Genomic DNA, 19,678 nt, shown 5'->3' with positions numbered 1-19,678 from the left:
TTCACGTCCTGTTTGGCTTTTCATTTCACGTCCTGTTTGGCTTTCCATTTCACGTCCTGTTTGGCTTTCCATTTCACGTCCTGTTTGGCTTTCCATTTCACGTCCTGTTTCACTTTCCATTTCACGTCCTGTTTCACTTTCCATTTCACGTCCTGTTTCACTTTCCACTTCACGTCCTGTTTCACCACCATCTTCACCCCGTCTACCCCCCATAGTTAATTTTTCTAATGCCTCAATCCTCTTTTCTAGTTTTTTTAGATATTCCAATATTTGAGTACCAACCTCAGAGTTCACTATATTGACCTGAACCTTGTTTCCACAAGGTTTAATTTTTTCAGCTGCATTTCCTACTTTCCCTAGGCTCGCCTTAATTGTCTCTGTTCCTTTCTCCCACACATTGTTCATAGGCGCTGTCATTGGCTTCCAACTGTTTCCTCCATGTTCCTGCTGCACAATCTTTCCTTCCTTCGAGGATACATCTATCCTGCTTGTAGCACCCGTCCTCGAGTCTCTCAGATGAGGCTTCATGCGACATAGATAGGAACCAGCATTGTGGCTTCCTCGACAATTGCAACAAGATGGGACGATTTTTTCACCGTTTTTAATCTTGACTCTACACTCTCGAGAGTCGTGTTTCTTACCACAGTACCGACACCTGGAGTCAAACTGGCATTTCCAAGCCATATGTCCCCAACGAGAACACTTCATGCATAATATGGGCTCCTCAATGTATTTTACAACTTTCCTGTAGCCTAGTCCTTGCACAAAAATTCTTTCTGGAGCCTCACCCTTTACCAAGGCAACAACCTGGCTTTGTTTTTCACCACGAACACTGTTCCTCTTTGCCCAAACAACACTATCATTGTTGAGCAATAGATAATCAGGATCCAAATAAGTTGGATACTTAAACACTATGACCTTGGTGTACATCATACCTTTTTCCGGAGTAACCATCACAATATTCTCAAACCCATCCTTCGTTAGGTGTTCCACGGCCTCCTCTGTCCCAACTGTTATATAGGGCCGGTGAAGACCCTCCTTGAATAGTGGTTCATATTCAAAAAACTCCTTAGCCAAACGAACCGTCCACTCCAGCTTTTGATGGAAATTCAGTTGACATGCTGTAGGGAACAACAGCCTCTTCCTTCCATTAGTCTGCATCTCCCGCGCCTGCTGAGCATGTCTTCATTTTTTGGTCTCTTTGTTATTTCCTCCTCACTGTCTTCGTCTCGCTGTCTTTGAATATTTCTCCGTTTATATCTGTTTACTACTGCTTGATACGGCCTAGTATCATCCTGTCTGCCATCCCCACTGTCACACTCTCCAGGCCCAGTACAGGATCTTCCATCACCTAGGCAGACCGCCTCAGCCATTTCCTCGATACACAAAGGCACTGTATCACTGCAACAGTCGAGAACAAATTCACAACATCTAGCTGCAGCAGCCACGTGCAAACACGAAGATGCGGAGCAACACGTCCTCCTCGCATCATGCAGCAGACCGCACTGCACTTCCTAATGAATTGAAAAGCTGTCCAACTTTTGGTTTATTCAAAAATAAAACCAAAACGTACGTAATTTCATCTTCATTGAAATTGAAATAAGTTTATTGAGGTAAAATACACACAAAGGGATGTGGTAGCTCAAGCTATTCTCACCCCGTTCAGTACATCGTGTTAATACATACATATACACACATCACAAACAATAAACATATTACCAAACATTCTGAGAGATAAACATATACATTTCCTTTCATCTTCATAGTTTCCTACCGAGTGCTGTAACTCTCAGTGTCTTTAGTGCTACCCAATCCCCCAATATATGTACCTAAGCCATATTACTTTATCATTGTAATCATTGCTATCACCTTATATCATGGCTGCTATATTTAGCGCATATTTTACTGCATTATACCTTGAAATAATCCTCAAATTACGCTAAAATGTAACTGTTGATAACCCTCAAATTTTACTATAATGAACCTGCTAATCTTTGTCAAATTTTCTTACAATGTACCTGCTAAACATGTTTTCAATTATGCTAGAAATTACCTACTTAAAATGAAAAAAAATGAAAAAAAATCAAAATCAAAATGTTCATGTTCATGTAAATGTTTGTACTTTTTATTCAGGTAAAAGTACATACATAAAAGATAAGTTACAAACATAATGATGGATTTATAGATGGAGGCAGTATATACAATACTTAAAGTATACAATATGCCAGTATTTACAATACATTTGCCCGAAACGCTATGTGTATTAGTGACTTTAGGTATTGTATGGTACTAGCTTTTTTTATTGATATATACAAGCGTTTTTACATTCTTATACAGCCACTTGTACGCGTAGCGATTCGGGCAGGTCCTGTGTTCCCTGGAATACGACCCGCGAAGAATCGTTTTTACAACCAGGTACCCATTTTACTGCTGAGTTAAAAAGAGGCTACAGTTAAGGATTTGCGCCCAGTAAATCCTCCCCCGGCTCTAGCTCTATCACTATCTATAAATCGAATAGTATGTTTGTAACTCTGCATCTATGTATATATTTTTCCTAAATAAAATGTTATTGTTTATTATTGTTAAAGCCACTAACACGCACAGTTTCGGGCTGCTATCCGTTAGATTAATTAAGGACCTGCCTGAAACGCTGTGCGTGTTATAGTGGCTTTACAAGAATGTAAAAAACATCAATGTTATGTACTCTTATAAACCCAATGTACCTTTCTGTATAAAAATAAATGAATAAATAAGTAAATAAGATGATGGCGGGCGGGAGGGAGGGCAGAAGGCCAGTATCTACTCTTTATGCTCAATTAGTATTAAGCTTGTCATTTAAATTTATCATGCCCGAAACGCTTTGCGTAATAGTGGCTTTAGGCATTGTATGTACTAGCTCTACCTATAAGTCAACCAATCTTTGTAAAAATTTATTGTATGTATGTACCTTACCTAAATAAACATTTTATTTTATTTTATTTTATTTATTTTAGTATGAATATGGCGGGGAAGTGTGCGCGTGCGCAGGAGGGAGGCGTGTGGACCAATGAGCGCGCGAGGCCGCCACAAAACCCGTCAGCGCCACAACATGGTGACCAGTATAAAAATGACGATGGCAGCGGCAACTGCTCATGGAATAAAAGTAACAAATTATCACTTGACGTTATTAGCGTACCAGGCGGAGAGTGTGTGTGACAGTGTGGGGGTAGCAACGTGGGAGAGGAGCCCCGGGAGCGTGGGAGAGGAGCTCAGGGAGCGTGGGAGAGGCGGCCAGTGGTGGGAGAGTTAGAGCCTCTCCTGCATGGTGGTGTGTGTTGTGTGGGGTTAATAATGGTGGCTGTGGGCAGGCAGGAGCGCCCCTAACACACCAACCCTGGGCCTGGTGGCCCTGCTGGAGACGCAGACATGTCGAGCAGGTGAGCACTAACCCCCCGTCCCATCCCACCACAGACAAACGTTGGCGTGTGTGAATGTTTGGGTGAAGGTGCAGCTGTGTGGCCTTGACCACCCCGCTCACCACCCACCTTTCATTTTTATCTCACTTTCCACCTCCTTATCACCCCATATGGCCTTCACCATCACCACCAATTACCTATACAAACGTGACATAACTTCCTTGGCGGCCAGGGAGGCAGCTGTAAGACACGAGGGAGCCATAGTAAACTACAAAAATTTCAAAAAGTTATCCTGACATTTTTGGGCGGATTGGTTGAACATGTTGGGACCAAGAGTGGTGTTTGTTGTTTTAGATTTAGCTACTCGGAACAGTGTGCATGTAGCACGGGCTATGGTGAGCCCGTAACCCGACCAGGAGTGTGTTAATAGTGGTAATATGTGGAGTATATCCTGGTGTGAGGGAGGTGGGGACCCGTCCTCATAACGTGTTATTATGGTCACTTATAGCTATAGCAGCCACACGATTATTATATGCGAGTATAGTATAACTTATTTGGCTAAGAGTCATAACTGGCCAGCCTTGTCAGGTGTGGGGTGCCTTGTCAGGTGTGGGGTGCCTTGTCAGGTGTGGGGTGCCTTGTCAGGTGTGGGGTGCCTTGTCAGGTGTGGGGTGCCTTGTCAGGTGTGGGGTGTCTTGTCAGGTGTGGGGTGTCTTGTCAGGTGTGGGGTGCCTTGTCAGGTGTGCGGTGCCTTGTCAGGTGTGGGGTGCCTTGTCAGGTGTGGGGTGCCTTGTCAGGTGTGGGGTGCCTTGAGGCGGGCGAGAGGCCACACTGGCCGCCACGAAGGGCCTTAACTGCCAATATTAATAATTGGCAATGATAACTGGCCTTGAGGTCAAATAAACATCATGTATTCATAGTCAATTGCTTGTCTCAGCACAAGGCTGGAATTAATATAGATCTGTGGGACTCTACATATCATTGTGGTTTTAACCTTACTGGTAATTAAGCTCACGTTGGGCTTAAATAGTTAATTTTTTTTTAAGCATTTTGATATACACTCTACATTAGGTAACATCCGGGTAAACTGTTACATTTACAGTAGTTCAGAATAAGTGACTATGGCATGTTACCTATCTTCAGATTAATCAGTAAATACCGCAACTATCAACTTTTTGATAGTGTCAATAAAGATGTGATACAGTGCTTCATGGTGTACTTATTAGTGCAGGCATTACTACAATAGTTCTTATGCAAGTAGTTTTTCAAGTGCCCAAAAGGCTCTGCATATTAGTGGCATACTTGCCTTGTCTTGCCCATGAATCCTACAGTCTTGTATCCCATGCATGTCCTGAATTTTTGTCTAAATTATTATTTTTAATTATGACGTAGTTGTTTCTGCTGTTGGTTTAATGGTTGCTGGTGTCGGGAGCAGGAAGCCTGCATATAGGCTCTTGTTGTGCTCCCTGATGGTTGAATACTGACCTGCCCCATAATGGACTCCTTAACACTTGCCCAACTCCTGGGGTTCCTGTTTACTGTTAGATGAACAGAGGTATCAGGTGAAAGGAAACATGCCCAACCATTTTTGTCCGGCCTAGAAATCAAAGCTGGGATTATCATCATGTTACATGATCAGTTGGATGATGTGCCATTTGGGTCTGGGCAGTTGCTTTGGATGTTCTTGTGGACATAACCAAAAGTGTTAATAATAATTATACAGTAATTCATTGTGTCTCGAGACAGGCAGACAGTTTATACATACAGTACGTGTTAGGCTTATTTTGAGACACCCCCCCCCCCTCCCAGGGTCAAGTTACTGACCTTCCCCAGGATTCAACTCCACAACAAGCTGGCTAACTCCTGGGTACCTATTTACTGCTAGGTGATAGGAAATGTACCCATCCATTTGGTCCACCCGGGATTCAAACCTGGAATGTTCGACTGTGAGTCGAGAATGAACCCGACTACTATTGGGACCCTTAAAATTTAATGCCAATAGCATTTGGTGTTCCCAGGCATTCCCAAGTACTGTACTAACCAAACTAAACATATAATTTCGCTGATCGGACGAAAAGCGGTGTTCTCAAAGTGGTATTGCCGTTGGCTTGTGTTGTGCAGTAGGTGATGTGTACATTAATCATTGTCAGCTTAAGTAGTAGTCTGACCAGTTACTGGATGGGTGATGTAAGCTCCAAATCCTTTACTGCCAGAAACATAATGACGTCACACGCCTCCTTCACGATGGCATATGCCTATTTTCCATGTCTATGGGGACCTCACATGTCTAGCATGCTTGTTGTTGCCAACAGTGGCACTGTATATCTGTAATCTTGCCCTTTACTGGGAGACGTCACTTAACAAAAGGTTTCCTGTCTGAAGGCATTTTTCATGTTGCAGCTTAACATAGTCAAACCATAACTTAATGAAACACTTAACTGCAAAACCTAACCCAACTTGTCTAGAAAGCTTAGTAGAATGTGACTAGTTGGAAATGTTATGTCCAAATGTTGCCAGAAGCATCCGAAATCCTTGCCGACGTTAAAACTGTGACATCGTAGTGATGTCACACACCTCGTGCACATTGTATAAAAGTTTTATTTGTTGTTCCTTGGGTTTGCTTAGGACGAGTTGGGTTAGGTAGGGATTCAGTGAAATTGTACACATGATTATGCGATACAGCTAGTTTTCCGATTATCAAAATCACGTGCAGTACTGCATATTGTTGAATTAGGATGTACTGTATTAGCTTAGATTAGGCTGTTTTAGGCTTGGTTGAGTTAGGAAGATTTTAAAATCTAAGCAGGGATGTCGGTGCTGTAGCTCGGCAACGCACATGCATTGCTGAGCAACTGCAATCCTCCCCCTTTCTCCCAGTCCTCCCTACCATTTCCCCCTCCCCCGTTCTCCCTTCTTCCTAACCATTCCCCATTCCCCCGTCCCCTCGTCCTCCCCACCATTTTCTCCCTCCCCCATCCCTATGTCTTCCCCACCATCCACCACTCCACCATCCCCTCGTCCTCCTAACCATTCCCCACTCCACCGTCCTCTCCACCAACTCCCACTCCTGTCCCCTCGTCCTCCCTACCATTCCCCTCTCCCTCGTCCTCTTGTCTTCCCCACCATCCCCCCACTTCCCTGTCACCTTGTCCTCCCCTACCAATCTTCATTCCCCTGTCCCCTCGTCCTCCCCACCATTCCCCACTCCCTCGTTCGATGCATTCCCAAATGATTTGATGTTCCCATCAGAAAATTAGGAACATCAAATAATCTGATGTTCCCATCACTGATATATAAGAAAAAAATTAAAAAACATAATGAAACAAATGAAAAAATAAAAAAATAATCTATACTCGGGAAATGAACGGTATGGTAAACAACAAAGCTCAATTCCAACACAGTGTCACACAAAATGACTAAATCAAAATGAAAAATCAAAATCTATGGTAATTCAATTTATCAATGAAATTGGAAACATTGAAATGGAATCGAAACATATTAAGTACTTTATAGCGTATGTTGCTCTTACGTGCAACAGATGGCACTGTTTTTAAAAAATCATGTTTTTTTACCTGTCACATGTGTGACATCTATACTTGTACTCACAAAATGAACAGTATGGTACACAACATAGCTCAGTTCCAATGCAATGTCACACAAAATAATTAAATCAAAATGAAAATAAATCAAAATGTAGGAAAATTTAATTTGTCAATGTAATTGAAAACATTGAAATGGAATCGTACTATATTTAGTATAGTGTGTGTGGCTCTTACATGCAACAGATGGCGCTGTTTATTAAAAAAAAAAGTTTTTACCTGTCACAGGTGTGGCATCTATACTTAACGAAATGAACTGTTTCGTAAACAACACAGTTGTCACAATTCCAACACAATATCACAACATAATTCAATAAAAATTAAAATAAATTGAAATCTATGGAAATTAAATTTATCAATGCAATCGGAAACATTGTAATGGAATTCGTAACATATTTAGTATAGCGCGTGTGTTTCTATTATGTGCATCAGATGGCTCTGTTTTTGAAAAAAAACATGTTTTTACCTGTCACAGGTGTGGCATCTATATAGTAGGTATATAAAAACACGCACATATTCGAATGGAACGTTGTTTCAGAATTTCAAAGCAATTGGTGAAGAACTTAGGGAGATTACAGCATACTCTTACGTCCAATAGATGGCACTGTTTTTTTTAAAAAAAGCACGTTTTTTCCTGTCACAGGTAAGGTATGTATATAGTAGGTGTATAAAAACACGCGCCTATTCGAATGCAACATCATGTCAAAATTTCAAGGCAATCGGTAAAGAGGTTTCAAAGATTTCTCTCGCATAAAAAACACATGAAAAACAGTTTAAAAAAAAAACTTTTTTTTTCCATCACAGACATGACATCAATATAGTATGTATATAAAAAAAACCTCGGATGCGAATGGAACATTGTGTGAAAATTTCAAAGCAATCGGTGAAGAACTTTCAGAGATTAGCACTTTTGAACAAACGAACATTTCCATTTTTATTTATATAGAATATATTTTATAAGGAAGGGAGTACTACCTCTGGCTGGAATTAGGGGACCCTTAGCCTCAGAGGAAACCACACATAACGCATTAGAAGGAATGTTTAGGTCCCCTCCAACACAGTTTCTGTGTGCTTTTCTCCTACCACCCCCTTCCTTTTGTTTTGTTTTTTGCTTTATTGTGTATTTAAAGGTTACAAGATATACATTGGTTGATACAAAAAGTTCCTAAAGGTTATGGATCTTTTGAAGCTCCTCCGCTTCCGGACAGGAACTGAGGATGCAGAAGGCATTTCCTGGATCGCTACACTAGGGCGCTGAAACAAAACACTGGAAGCCCTTGGGTCTCTGGTGACATCAATGAGCTTGGAGCAGAATTCCTTGAGAAATCCCAAGGCACTCTTGCCCTAGGGTCCATGCATCTCAGACGCTATGGGAACAAAGAGGTATTGACCTTCCAGTTGCCTGTACTCGAGTGATTTTGCTGTTTCCCTGTGGTTGGCCGCCCCACCTGCTTGATCAGCATCGAAGTGTACATAGGTGTCAGCCAGGGTGGATACACGTGTAGTCCCATACACGTGTATCCAAATACACTGCAAATACACTTGTATTCAGTGTGAATTGGGGCACCAAGGCAGAGGAGCACTGCTACACGAAGGGATTCTAGATCTAGGCGCGTGCTCATTGCCGACATGGGTACTGCCAGGAGGAAGTCTCCTGCATGAGGGGCAAGCACAAGGGCCGTGACGAGGATTCGAACCTGCGTCCGGGAGCATCCCAGACACTGCCTTAATCGACTGAGTTACGACAGGGTTAAAAGAGTTGAAATCGAAGTTCTACTGAACTTGCTGGATCCCGCAGCCTCTCCGAGGCACAAACCAGGGTTTTACACAACTCCCCCCTGCACTCAAGCTATGTCAATAGGCCGTTCTCCCTCTTCGCCCTTACATCATTACACACACAATCACACTAATCTCATTTGATGCATCACGTTAATGTGATTTCCGTGTGTAAAAATAAAGAATATTCAAAGAAGACCTTGTGGATTCTCCCTGAACACTTTTAATATTTTCTTCTCCTACCACCCCCCATTCTTTTATATACAGTATATACATGTACTGTATATTTGTTTTATTTAAACTTTGTTACAAAAAAGGAGTTACATATATGGTACAAAGATGATTATCATAAACTGTCGAGTTCCTTCAGCCCCTCAGTTGGCGGGCAGGAACCCTGAATGCAGTGTGCATTTCATCCTCTGTATTGCCACGTTGAGGTGCTGGAAAAGGAAGCTGGCAGCTCTAGGGTCTCTTGTTTCAATTAGCCTAGAACTCGGTTCCTTAAAAAAACTGGTGGCACTCCTACCCCAGGCGCCGAGTGTCTCAGAAGCAATGGGGACAAAATTTTAGTGATGATCCAGTTCTCTGTACTTAGGGGATTTGGCTGATTCCCTGCGAGTGGCAACGCCACCTGATTGTGCAACACTGAAGTCAATGTAGGTGTTAGCCAGAGTTGATACGCATGTGTAGGCCCATATCAACTGCTTGCCATTCTTCCAGGGATTCACTGTGATACTATCTGGGCAACCAATAAGAGCATCAGAGTTACGGGGAGTTAGGTAACGGGGCTCTTTCAGCTGGGCATCCAGCTGTGGTGAGGCTCCTATTGATGATGTCGTTAACTTCACTGTACCCTGAGTGCCATCCCCTTGTGCTTTGGCAGAGTAGGCCATGGTGGCTGTACCTGTCGGCCACCACCTCGCCGCAAATACACCTATATTTGGTGTGGATTGGGGCAACAAGGTGGAGGGCCACAGCAATTCGGAGGGTGTGTGTGGTGTAAGACGTGTGCCAGTTGCCGACATTGGGGTTGTTAACAGGAAATCCCCTGCATGTGGGGCTGCTACTGCTATGAGGCGAGCAATGTCGTGTTGTGTTGTTGCAGCACCCAGACACTCTGCAGCAACTTGGTTTACAATGGGGCCATCCCAGCTGGATTGCTTGTGGGCTTTTGAGAGTGGTGGTTAAGGTGATGGGCCTGCACGAGAGGCCCACTCGGTAGCACAGCGTATAAAGTTGGGGTCGTGTACGCCTCCCAGCTGAGGTAAGTAGGCAGGTAGAATTTCCCTCACAAGGTCGTCGGATGCTGAGGAGGAGGACAGGAAGGCTGGCACAGCGATTTGCGTTGCTGTTCGAACTCCGAGGGTACAAGTCTTACGGGAAGAGAGGCTTGTTTCCACTGTAGGTCATCGAGAGAGAGGTTGAGGGCTTTTTCTAGCAGTGATTTCAGTAACAGGTCATACTCAGTTAGTTTTTGGCTACTGTAGGATGGTGAACACCTCAGAAAGTAGAATAACCTGGGGAGGGACAGACATCTGGTGATGAGGGAAAGTGCATCATGGGGCATCAATATCTTCAGTCCTCCCATCCATTCTCTTAAGGTCGGCAATTTTCTTATCAAGGACCTCATCAATGGCTTTCAACCCCAGGGGGGGCTCCTAGGAGTGGGCTGTCTTCAGGTTTAGTTATATGGATATTTGGCAGAACACCTTCAATTCTCTTTCTGATGCCCTGGTTGGAACATATTACAGGTACTGTGTATTTCACACTTAAAAGGGTTCAGGGTGAGGCCTAAAATTGTACCTTGCTCCTGGATTTTTCTGATGTCCTCCAGGAGGGTGTCTTGGGAACCAGCTAGGGTACCATCATCCATGAACCAGATGTTGAGCTTGCTGGACAGGACCTCTGTGACTTGTTTGATGACTAAGCAGAAAAGGAGAGGAGCATGGGGGTCACCCTGTTGGACGCCTTCTCGCGAGTCAATTTCATATTCACCAAAAAGTAGCTTTAGATCCATACTGTAGAAATATGGAAATATACATATACAGATACAGGGGTACCTCAGTTTATGAATTTAATTCGTTCCTGGAGACGGTTCATAACCCGAAACAATGTAAATTTTCTTCATTGTAAATTCACTTCAATGTAAATTTTATACCTAATTCACCTAAATCTTCACTACAAAAGTATGTTCAAGTTATTACTTACCTTTGCTGATGACTCCTGTCGGTGTATGGAAGATGGTGAGGAGGAGGGGGGAAGAAGAGAGGTGTTACTGTTTGGAAGGGAAGTTTCCTTCCGTTATAACATCAGGCAGTGAGGACTTCACTGGTGTGCACTCTGGCACATTTTGCCTGCATACCACTAGGTCCTAGTTGTGGCTCACCACTTGATTTTTCTCACAACAAAACGATCTATTGAAGATTGTTTTTCCCTTCTTTGCAACACTCGTCTGTAGTGAGGCATCACATTGTCATTAATAAGATCAATGCAATGGCCTGCTAAAGCTTTATCTGTGGGATTCTTTTCAGCAAAACTTTGCAGTTGTAGCGAGTAGATTATCCCAATAATATACTCCGAATGCATTAGCCTAATGAGAGAAGCAAAGCTCTTCTTGGTACTAATTATGGAACTCAAATCTTTCCCAACTTCCACATACTATTCCTGCCAACCTTTGGAGAACGGTGAGGTGTTGCCCGAGCATATAAGCAGCAGAGTGGCGAATAATAACTAGTCTACTTTCAAGTGTGGTCTAGAACAAACACTTGTGAGATACTGTACCGACGCTCAGTGCACTCAACTCACACCATTGCTTGCCAAAGTATCACCTGCATACTTCTGTATATTCGACTAAATATATATATTATCTTAGTGTTTGTGTTTATTGTCACCATACTTTACGTAACAATAGAACCGTTACACGGTTCTTCCCATACTGTACACATTTTCTTAATGAGGAAGGGACATCCTCTACTGCCTCCTTCTCCTCCCTTGAAGATTTGTTGTGCTACCTAGCTAGTTCAACAACAAGAGTACCATTTTCATGTTTACGAATGATCTCTTGTTTTTCCTTTATGGTCATTCTCGTGTGATTTCTTGCCTTGAACCTTACCACTGGCTTTCTTGGGACCCATGGCGAGATGATAACAACTTTTATGCTCAAATAGCCAAAAATCCGACAAAAAACTGTAAATCCTTGTGAAGAATTTAGGCGAGATAGTCACTGGGCACAAGGCACTGGTAAACTGAGGCGCGATTGCCGTGCCACCATGCGCTAGGTCGGCCGTACGCGGATCGACAAACTTGTATCCCGATGCAAAGTCCGTATCCCAATGCAAAGTTCGTATCTTGATTCAAATTTTCCGAACAAATCGGGCTCGTAACCCGAAAAGTTCCTAAATAGGGACGTTTGTAACCCGAGGTACCACTGTATATACAAAACATTAGACAATTGGCCATGTTTTACAGACTATTTATGTTGCGAAATTCTACATTTCAAATCTTTAGATGTTTGCCCAACATAGAACCTATGACATTCTTTACAAGGTATTTCATAAATGACGTAATTATCACTACAAGGGTTGTTTCTAACTAATAGTTTACCAACAGTATTTTCGTAATTAAACAATACATGTAAATCAAAAAGTTTCAAGGCCTTGACCATATTTTCAAACCCAGAAAAATATGGTAAACATAACACATTCTTTGGATGAATTTTCTCACTGCATATATTATTATAATATGTACGACGTGCTTTGCTATGGCAAACTTCCCAAAAAACTTGGTGGATAACAAAGCTTGAGACCAATAGAATCAATATTCTTAAACTCTTCATCTAAGAATTCTGGTCTAACTACCCGAAGAGCTCTTAGATACATAGAGGAAAAAATTGATTTTTTTTCACATTGTATCTATGCCCTGAGAAATAATGAACATAAGATAAATTATTCGTAGGCTTTCTGTAGACACTAAACTTTAGTGAACAATCTTCCCTATGAATAAGTATATCTAAGAATGGCAAACATTTATAAATTTCAGTCTCCATAGTAAATTTGAGAGGTGACTTGATCATTAAGTTTAGCTACAAATTTGTCTGTGTTTACATCTGTAGGCCATATACACAAAATATCGTCAACATATCTAAACCCTGGAATGATTCCAGAGGTAATTTTTTAAATAAATTTCTTTTCAAAGAGTTCCATGTACAAGTTTGAAAGCAATGGCGATAAATTATTCCCGATTGCCATTCCAAAAGTCTTTTGGAGTGAAAAATAGATGAAAATTTTTATAACTGACAGACAGATGAGGGCAATAATCAGAGACAATGTATCTGACTGGAGGAGTGTTACTAGCGGAGTACCACAGGGTTCAGTTCTTGCACCAGTAATGTTCATTGTCTGCATAAACGATCTACCAGAACGAATACAGAACTATATGAACATTTTTGCAGATGATGTTAAGATACTGGGAAAGATAGCAGATGATTTGAAGGGCATGACAGATTGTCATGCCCTTCAAATTGATCTAGATAAAATAAGTGCTTGGAGTGACATGTGACAAATGGAATTCAATGTGAATAAATGCCATGTTATGGAATGTGGAATTGGAGAAAAAATAGATTACACATAACTTACAAATTATGTGGAAAGAAATTACAGAACCCTAATAAGGAACGAGACCTAGGGGTGGTTTTGGATAGTAAGCTGTCGCCAGTGTTAGCGGAACACATTTAAGAACATTGCGAGAGGAGCATATGCATCGCTTTCCAATGTCAGACTTCACCATGTCACCAACCTTTGACAAGCCACTGGCTTCTTGTCCACATCTAGACCATTAGATGAGGAGATATAGTGGCTTTCAGGTAAATTTTGGTAAAACACTTAACTGGTTGGTCAGTAAGCTGTCATGCTGGAAGTGATAACCCTGGGTATTTCTATGGGTGGATGAGTGTCTGTGGGAGTGGGGGATCCAAATATGTGTGAAAATGTTATAGCTACAGTAGTAATCAAAGATAGCCTATTTTAGGCCTTTTGGCAATCTTTGGTCATGGGGAATTCTGGTACAGTATTTGGATATGTCTGGCTGCTGTATCTTCATTCATGGCAGAAGATTAGCATCATGATTATGGCAGAAGATTAGCAACTGACCCATGTTTGGTGAAATAGTGGTACCTTAGTTTTCAAATTTAATTCTTTCCCAGAGATGTCTCGTAAACCAAAAATTCGCAAACTAAAACGAATTTTCCCCCAAGAAGTAATGTAAATTGAATTAATCTGTTCCACACTCCCAAAAATAGGGTGAGGTTTGTGGCATCAGTCACTTTGACACTTCTCCAGAAAAGTGCCCTTTCATGAAGTTTCTGAAAATTGGAAATGATTTTCTGGTCCATAGGCTGATGTAGAGGAGTGGTGTTGGGAGGAAGGAACTTTGCTGTAACAAAACTAAATTCCTCGAACAATGAGTCCTCCAAGATTGGAGGATGACCAGGAACATTGTTGAGGCCCTGCCACCCAAGGCAGTGGCAAACTGTTCTACAGATATTTTTTGATGGGAGGGCAAACCACTTCATTCACCCACTCGGTAACAAATTGCCTTGTCACCAATACCTTACTAATAGCCCTCCACATCACACATTTGGCTTTTCTGCACATTATATTTTTTAAAAACCCTTGGATTTTTGGAATGATACATAAGCAAGGGTTTGATTTTAAAATTGCCACTCGCATTACCACACAGCACAAGAGTTAACCTATCTTTCATAGGCTTGTGTCTGGGTAAAGACTTCTTGGTAATGTATGTCCTATTCGGCAATCTTTTCCAGAATAGCCCTATCTCATCACAATTAAACACTTGTTGTAGTTGGTATCCCTCACTGTTTACGAAATCTTTAAATTCGCCAACAAATCTTTCAGCCGCTTTGTCTGAGCTGAAATCTGTTCAAAACAAGTTTGTCAAAACTATGAATGTCACTTCTTTTTCTAAATTTCTCAATTCATTTCCTGCTCGCCTTAAACTTTCATATCTGCATCACTCGTTCCAGGGTTTTCTTTATAAGATTTCATGCAATGGCCTTGCTTTTTCACAAATGATGCCCTCTGAAACGCTATCACTCGCTAACTGCTTGTTGTTTATCAAAATTAATAACAACATTTCAATATCCTCAAGTGTTTGTGTTCCTTGTTTCATGATTATTGTTATGCCGTTTGTCATTTTAGCACTCATAATGTCCTTTTTCTTAGCAGGTACGGTGGATACTATTGACATAGATTTGTTTACTGCCTAGCTATTTCAACAACCCCGTATACCATTTTCATGTTTACGAATGATCTCTTGATTTTCTTGTATGGTCATCCTCTCATATGTTTTTGTAGGTTGAACCTTACCACTGACTTTCTTAGGACCCATGGCATGGTATATAATAATTACTTTGATGTTTAGAAACCAAAAAAGCTGAAAAAACAATGAAATTCTTTACAAAGAATTCAAGCGCGATCGTCACTAGGCGGGAGGTATCGGTAAACTGAAGTGCGGTCACCCATGCAACCAGGAACCATGCGCTTCGTCGATCCATACGTGTATGAACAAACTCGCAAAGCGAGGCAAAGCTCGTAAACCGATTCAAATTTTTTGAAGAAATTGAGCTTGTAACTCAAAAAATTTGTAAAGAGGGACGTTCGGCAACCGAGGTTCCACTGTATTTCAAGTACATTAATAATGTTTGTTTACACTTCAATGAGCTTGTGATTTGAGTATGTGGTATCTGAGATTGTAATGTCCCTGATTGTCTTCATTGTTTGTGTGCAATGGAAGGAAAAGAAATATGATTCATCATGAGTATGAAAAAAACATTGGATTGGCCTAGTTACAAAAGAAGAAGTTAAAAGATACTTATCAATGGAAGGAAATATGAAAAGTACTGTACAGTGGTACCTCAGTTTTCAAATTTAATCCGTTCCCAGAGACGGTACGAAAATACGAAAACCGAAACAAATTTTTCCATAAGAATTAATGTAAATTGAATTAATCCGTTCCACACCTCCAGATATATTAACTAAAAAATGTATTTTATACAGGATAGGTACTCTTAGGTACTTTACCTTTATTGAGGACTCTTGTTTGCATATGGAAGACAGTGAGGAAGGGGGAGAGGGGTGGAGGAGAGGTGTTAGTGTTTGGAAGGGGAGTCATCTTCCATTATAACAGCAGTGATGACATTTCTGGAGTACTCTTTTGTTTTGCAGGCACACCACTAGGACCTGGTTGTGGCTCACTGCTTGCTTGTCTTACTAAGAATCTGTATATAGACACTTGTTTTCCCTAAGTTTTAACACTTGTCTGTAGTGAGACATCACATTGTCTCACTATGAATGATCTCTTGTTTTTCCTCTACTGTATTGTCATCCTCACAACTATTTTCTTAGGTTGAACATTACCACTGACTTTCTTGGAACCCATGGCATGATATATATAATAAGAACTTTTATGTTCAGAAACAAAAAAAGCACAAAAACAATGAAATTCTTCAATGAATTCAAGCGCGATCATCACTAGGTGGGAGACACTGGTAAACTGATGCACCATGTGCTCGGTGGACCTGTACGTGTATAAAACTCTAAACACCAAGGCAAACAATGAGTACCGAATCAAATTTTTTTGGAGAAACCGAGTTTGAGTACTGAAAAATACAAAAATGGGCATACTAAAAGTGAGATTCCACTGTACATGGAAAGCCATCTCTAATATCCTAGGATCTAAGCAACAATCACATAACAAGCAGATAAAACTCTCCAAAGATGGTTACACACTTGCAACAGACTTAGATACTGCAACTGAATTCAATAGCTTTTTTTCATCAATTGGTGCTAACCTTGCCAGAAAATCCCAGAAACCCAGACACATGTTACTTCATATCTCACCGGCAGCTATCCTAACTCTACTCCTTTTAACAGTCAGTCCGCCAGACATTATATCCACAATTCAATTACCTGAAACAAAAGTTGGGAACATTAATGAAATACCATCTATGATATATAAGAGTGCTGCCCCGGTCTTGCAATACTCTGCTCTGCAATTCTACAAATGTCTAGTGTCATACTTTTCCTGATATCCTTAAAAAAAGTAAGAGTGACGCCAGTTCATAAAGGATGCGAGACAGCTGACAAAAACAATTACAGACCAATATCAAATCTACCTATACAGTACTTTCAAAAATATTTAAAAAACATTAAATCCCTGCCAGTTTTGCTTCCGTTCCCAAAAGAGTATCAATGATGCCATTACAGTATTAGTGTGCTTAATATAATCTACACTGCCCTTGACAAAAATGAGTTCCCAATTGGCTTTTTCATTGACCTCAGAAAGGCCTTTGATACTGTAAACCATAACTACCTCTTACTTAAACTTCACCACTATGGTATCTGAGGCCTTGCTCTGGACTATATTTGTTCTTATCTCAGTGACAGACACCAATATGTAGCCATGAATAACATAACCTCCCCCACTCTACCATTGACAGTAGGGGTGCCACAGGGCAGCATCTTGGGACCTCTCCCATTTCTATTATACATCAATGATTTGCTAAATATTTCTAACTTTCTTAAACCTATACTATTTGCTGATGATACTACCTTCATCTATTCTGACCCCAATCCCCCCCACACTAAATAATATTGTCAACAATTAAATAAAGTAAGTATTCGTGGATGTCAACCAGCAAACTTACACTAAACATAGAAAAGACTTGCATTTTATTTGGTAGTAAATCATATTCAACTTCAGATAGACAATGTTATCATTGCCAATAAAAATGAGGGGAAGTTCCTTGGCCTATACATAGACAGAAGACTGAACTTCAGCACCCACATACAACACAGCCTAAAAAGTCTAAAAAATGGCTGGTATACTTTCTAAAATCAGATATTATTTTCCCCACTCTGTTCTCCTCTCATTATACTATACACTAATCTATCCCTACCTTACATACGGTATCTGCGCATGGGGTTCAACCACTGCAAATTACCTCAAGTTTATCATTACTCAACAAAAATCTGCTTTCAGAACAATAACAAACTCTGTCTTCAGACAACACACAGCCTCTTAACCCTTAAGTTGCACAATACATCATATGATGGGTTGAGTGACTTGCTATAAAATGCGCATCCCATCATATGATGTATTGGAGTACTACGCTGACGATACCGTGGCTGTCGTGGCTGACAATACCCAGCCACGACAGACTACAACATGGACTCTCACTGGACCTCTACTGCTGCTGCATGCTGTGGACCGCTGCCACCCGAGATGGAACACTGCCTACAACCTCGCCACAGCTATGATTTTCACCGCGATTATCTCTGCATGTTCATCTGCTACAGCTTGATACCTGGTTGATACCTGGTTGATGGGGCTCTGGGAGTTCTTCTACTCCCCAGCCCAGCCCAAGGCCAGACTTGACTTGTGAGAGTTTGGTCCACCAGGCTGTTGCTTGGAGCGGCCCGCAGGCCCACATACCCACCACAGCCCGGTTGGTCCGGCACTCCTTGAAGGAAACTATCTAGTTTCCTCTTGAAGATGTCCATGGTTGTTCCTGCAATATTTCTGATGCTCGCTGGTAGGACGTTGAACAACCGTGGACCTCTGATGTTCATACAGTGTTCTCTGATTGTGCCCATGGCACCTCTGCTCTTCACTGGTATTATTCTGCATTTTCTTCAATGTCGTTCACTCCAGTACGTTGTTATTTTACTGTGCAGATTTGGGACCTGTCCCTCCAGTATTTTCCATGTGTGTATTATTTGGTATCTCTCTCATCTCCTTTCTAGTGAGTACATTTGGAGAGCTTTGAGACGATCCCAATAATTTAGATGCTTTATCTCGTCTATGCGTGCCGTATATGATTGTTGCCGCCGAAGGCGGCTAGTTTATTGTGCACCCCATACTCATCCTGTGAGCGGTAGCGCAAAAGCATTACAGAGGGCACAAAAGGTCTTTATCAGACCTCATCTTAGATTATTACATAAACAATTTCTTCAATCCTTCACACCTTATAGATACAATGTCAGCTAGTTACAGAGAAAGTGCTATTACAAGAGCTACATATTTACAGTAAGTCATCATACATTAATGGTAGGTTTTATCGTTAATACATAATAGTTTGGCCAATGGGGATATTACAGAGTCATAGGGGAGCTTCTGTTTATTATTAGTCCTCACAATACACTACTTGTTTCTGAATCTCATATGTCGTTCATCTACTGGAAGCAAAATGTGGGTACAGTGCAAGGATTTCAGGTAATTTATCCATGGTAATAAGATAGGTTGCCGTATATGCCGTATATGTTCTCTGTATTCCCTCTATTTCAGCAATCTCTCCTGCTCTGAAGGGGGAAGTGAGTACTGAACAGTACTCAAGACGGGACAACACAAGTGATTTGAAGAGTACAACCATTGTGATGGGATCTCTGGACTTGAAGGTTCTCGTAATCCATCCTATCATTTTTCTGGCTGACGCAATACTTGCTTGGTTATGCTCTCTAAAGGTTAGGTTGTCGGACATCATTATTCCCAAGTCCTTGACATGCTGTTTTCCTACTATGGGCAGATTCGATTGTGTTTTGTACCCTGTATTATGTTTAAGATCCTCATTTTTGCCATACCCGAGTACCTGGAATTTATCACCGTTAAACATCATGTTATTTTCTGCTGCCCAATCGAAAACTTTGTTAATATCTGTTTGTAGTTTATCAATGTCTTCAGCAGAGGTAATTTTCATGCTGATTTTTGTATCCTCTGCAAAGGATGACACGAAGCTGTGACTTGTGTTTTTGTCTATATCTGATATGAGAATAAGGAACAGCAGTGGTGCAAGGACTGTACCTTGAGGTACAGAGCTTTTTACTCGATTTTACT

General features: G+C 41.2%; 1 protein-coding gene across 1 annotated transcript in view; it reads left to right on the top strand.

Moving 5' to 3' along the window:
- Positions 1-3,096: 3,096 nt before the first annotated feature.
- Hel89B (histone acetyltransferase 1) overlaps positions 3,097-19,678 on the top strand; it is a 282,946-nt gene continuing 266,364 nt past the window's right edge. Inside the window, exon 1 of the mRNA XM_045760944.2 lies at positions 3,097-3,416. Within this exon, the coding sequence (XP_045616900.2) occupies positions 3,406-3,416 (11 nt within the window). The 5' untranslated portion in view covers positions 3,097-3,405. The remainder of the gene's footprint in view (positions 3,417-19,678) is intronic.

This window comes from Procambarus clarkii, chromosome 45 (genome assembly GCF_040958095.1).
Source record: "Procambarus clarkii isolate CNS0578487 chromosome 45, FALCON_Pclarkii_2.0, whole genome shotgun sequence".
Lineage (NCBI taxonomy): Eukaryota > Metazoa > Arthropoda > Malacostraca > Decapoda > Cambaridae > Procambarus > Procambarus clarkii.
This window is presented reverse-complemented; position numbering and strand designations above follow the sequence as displayed.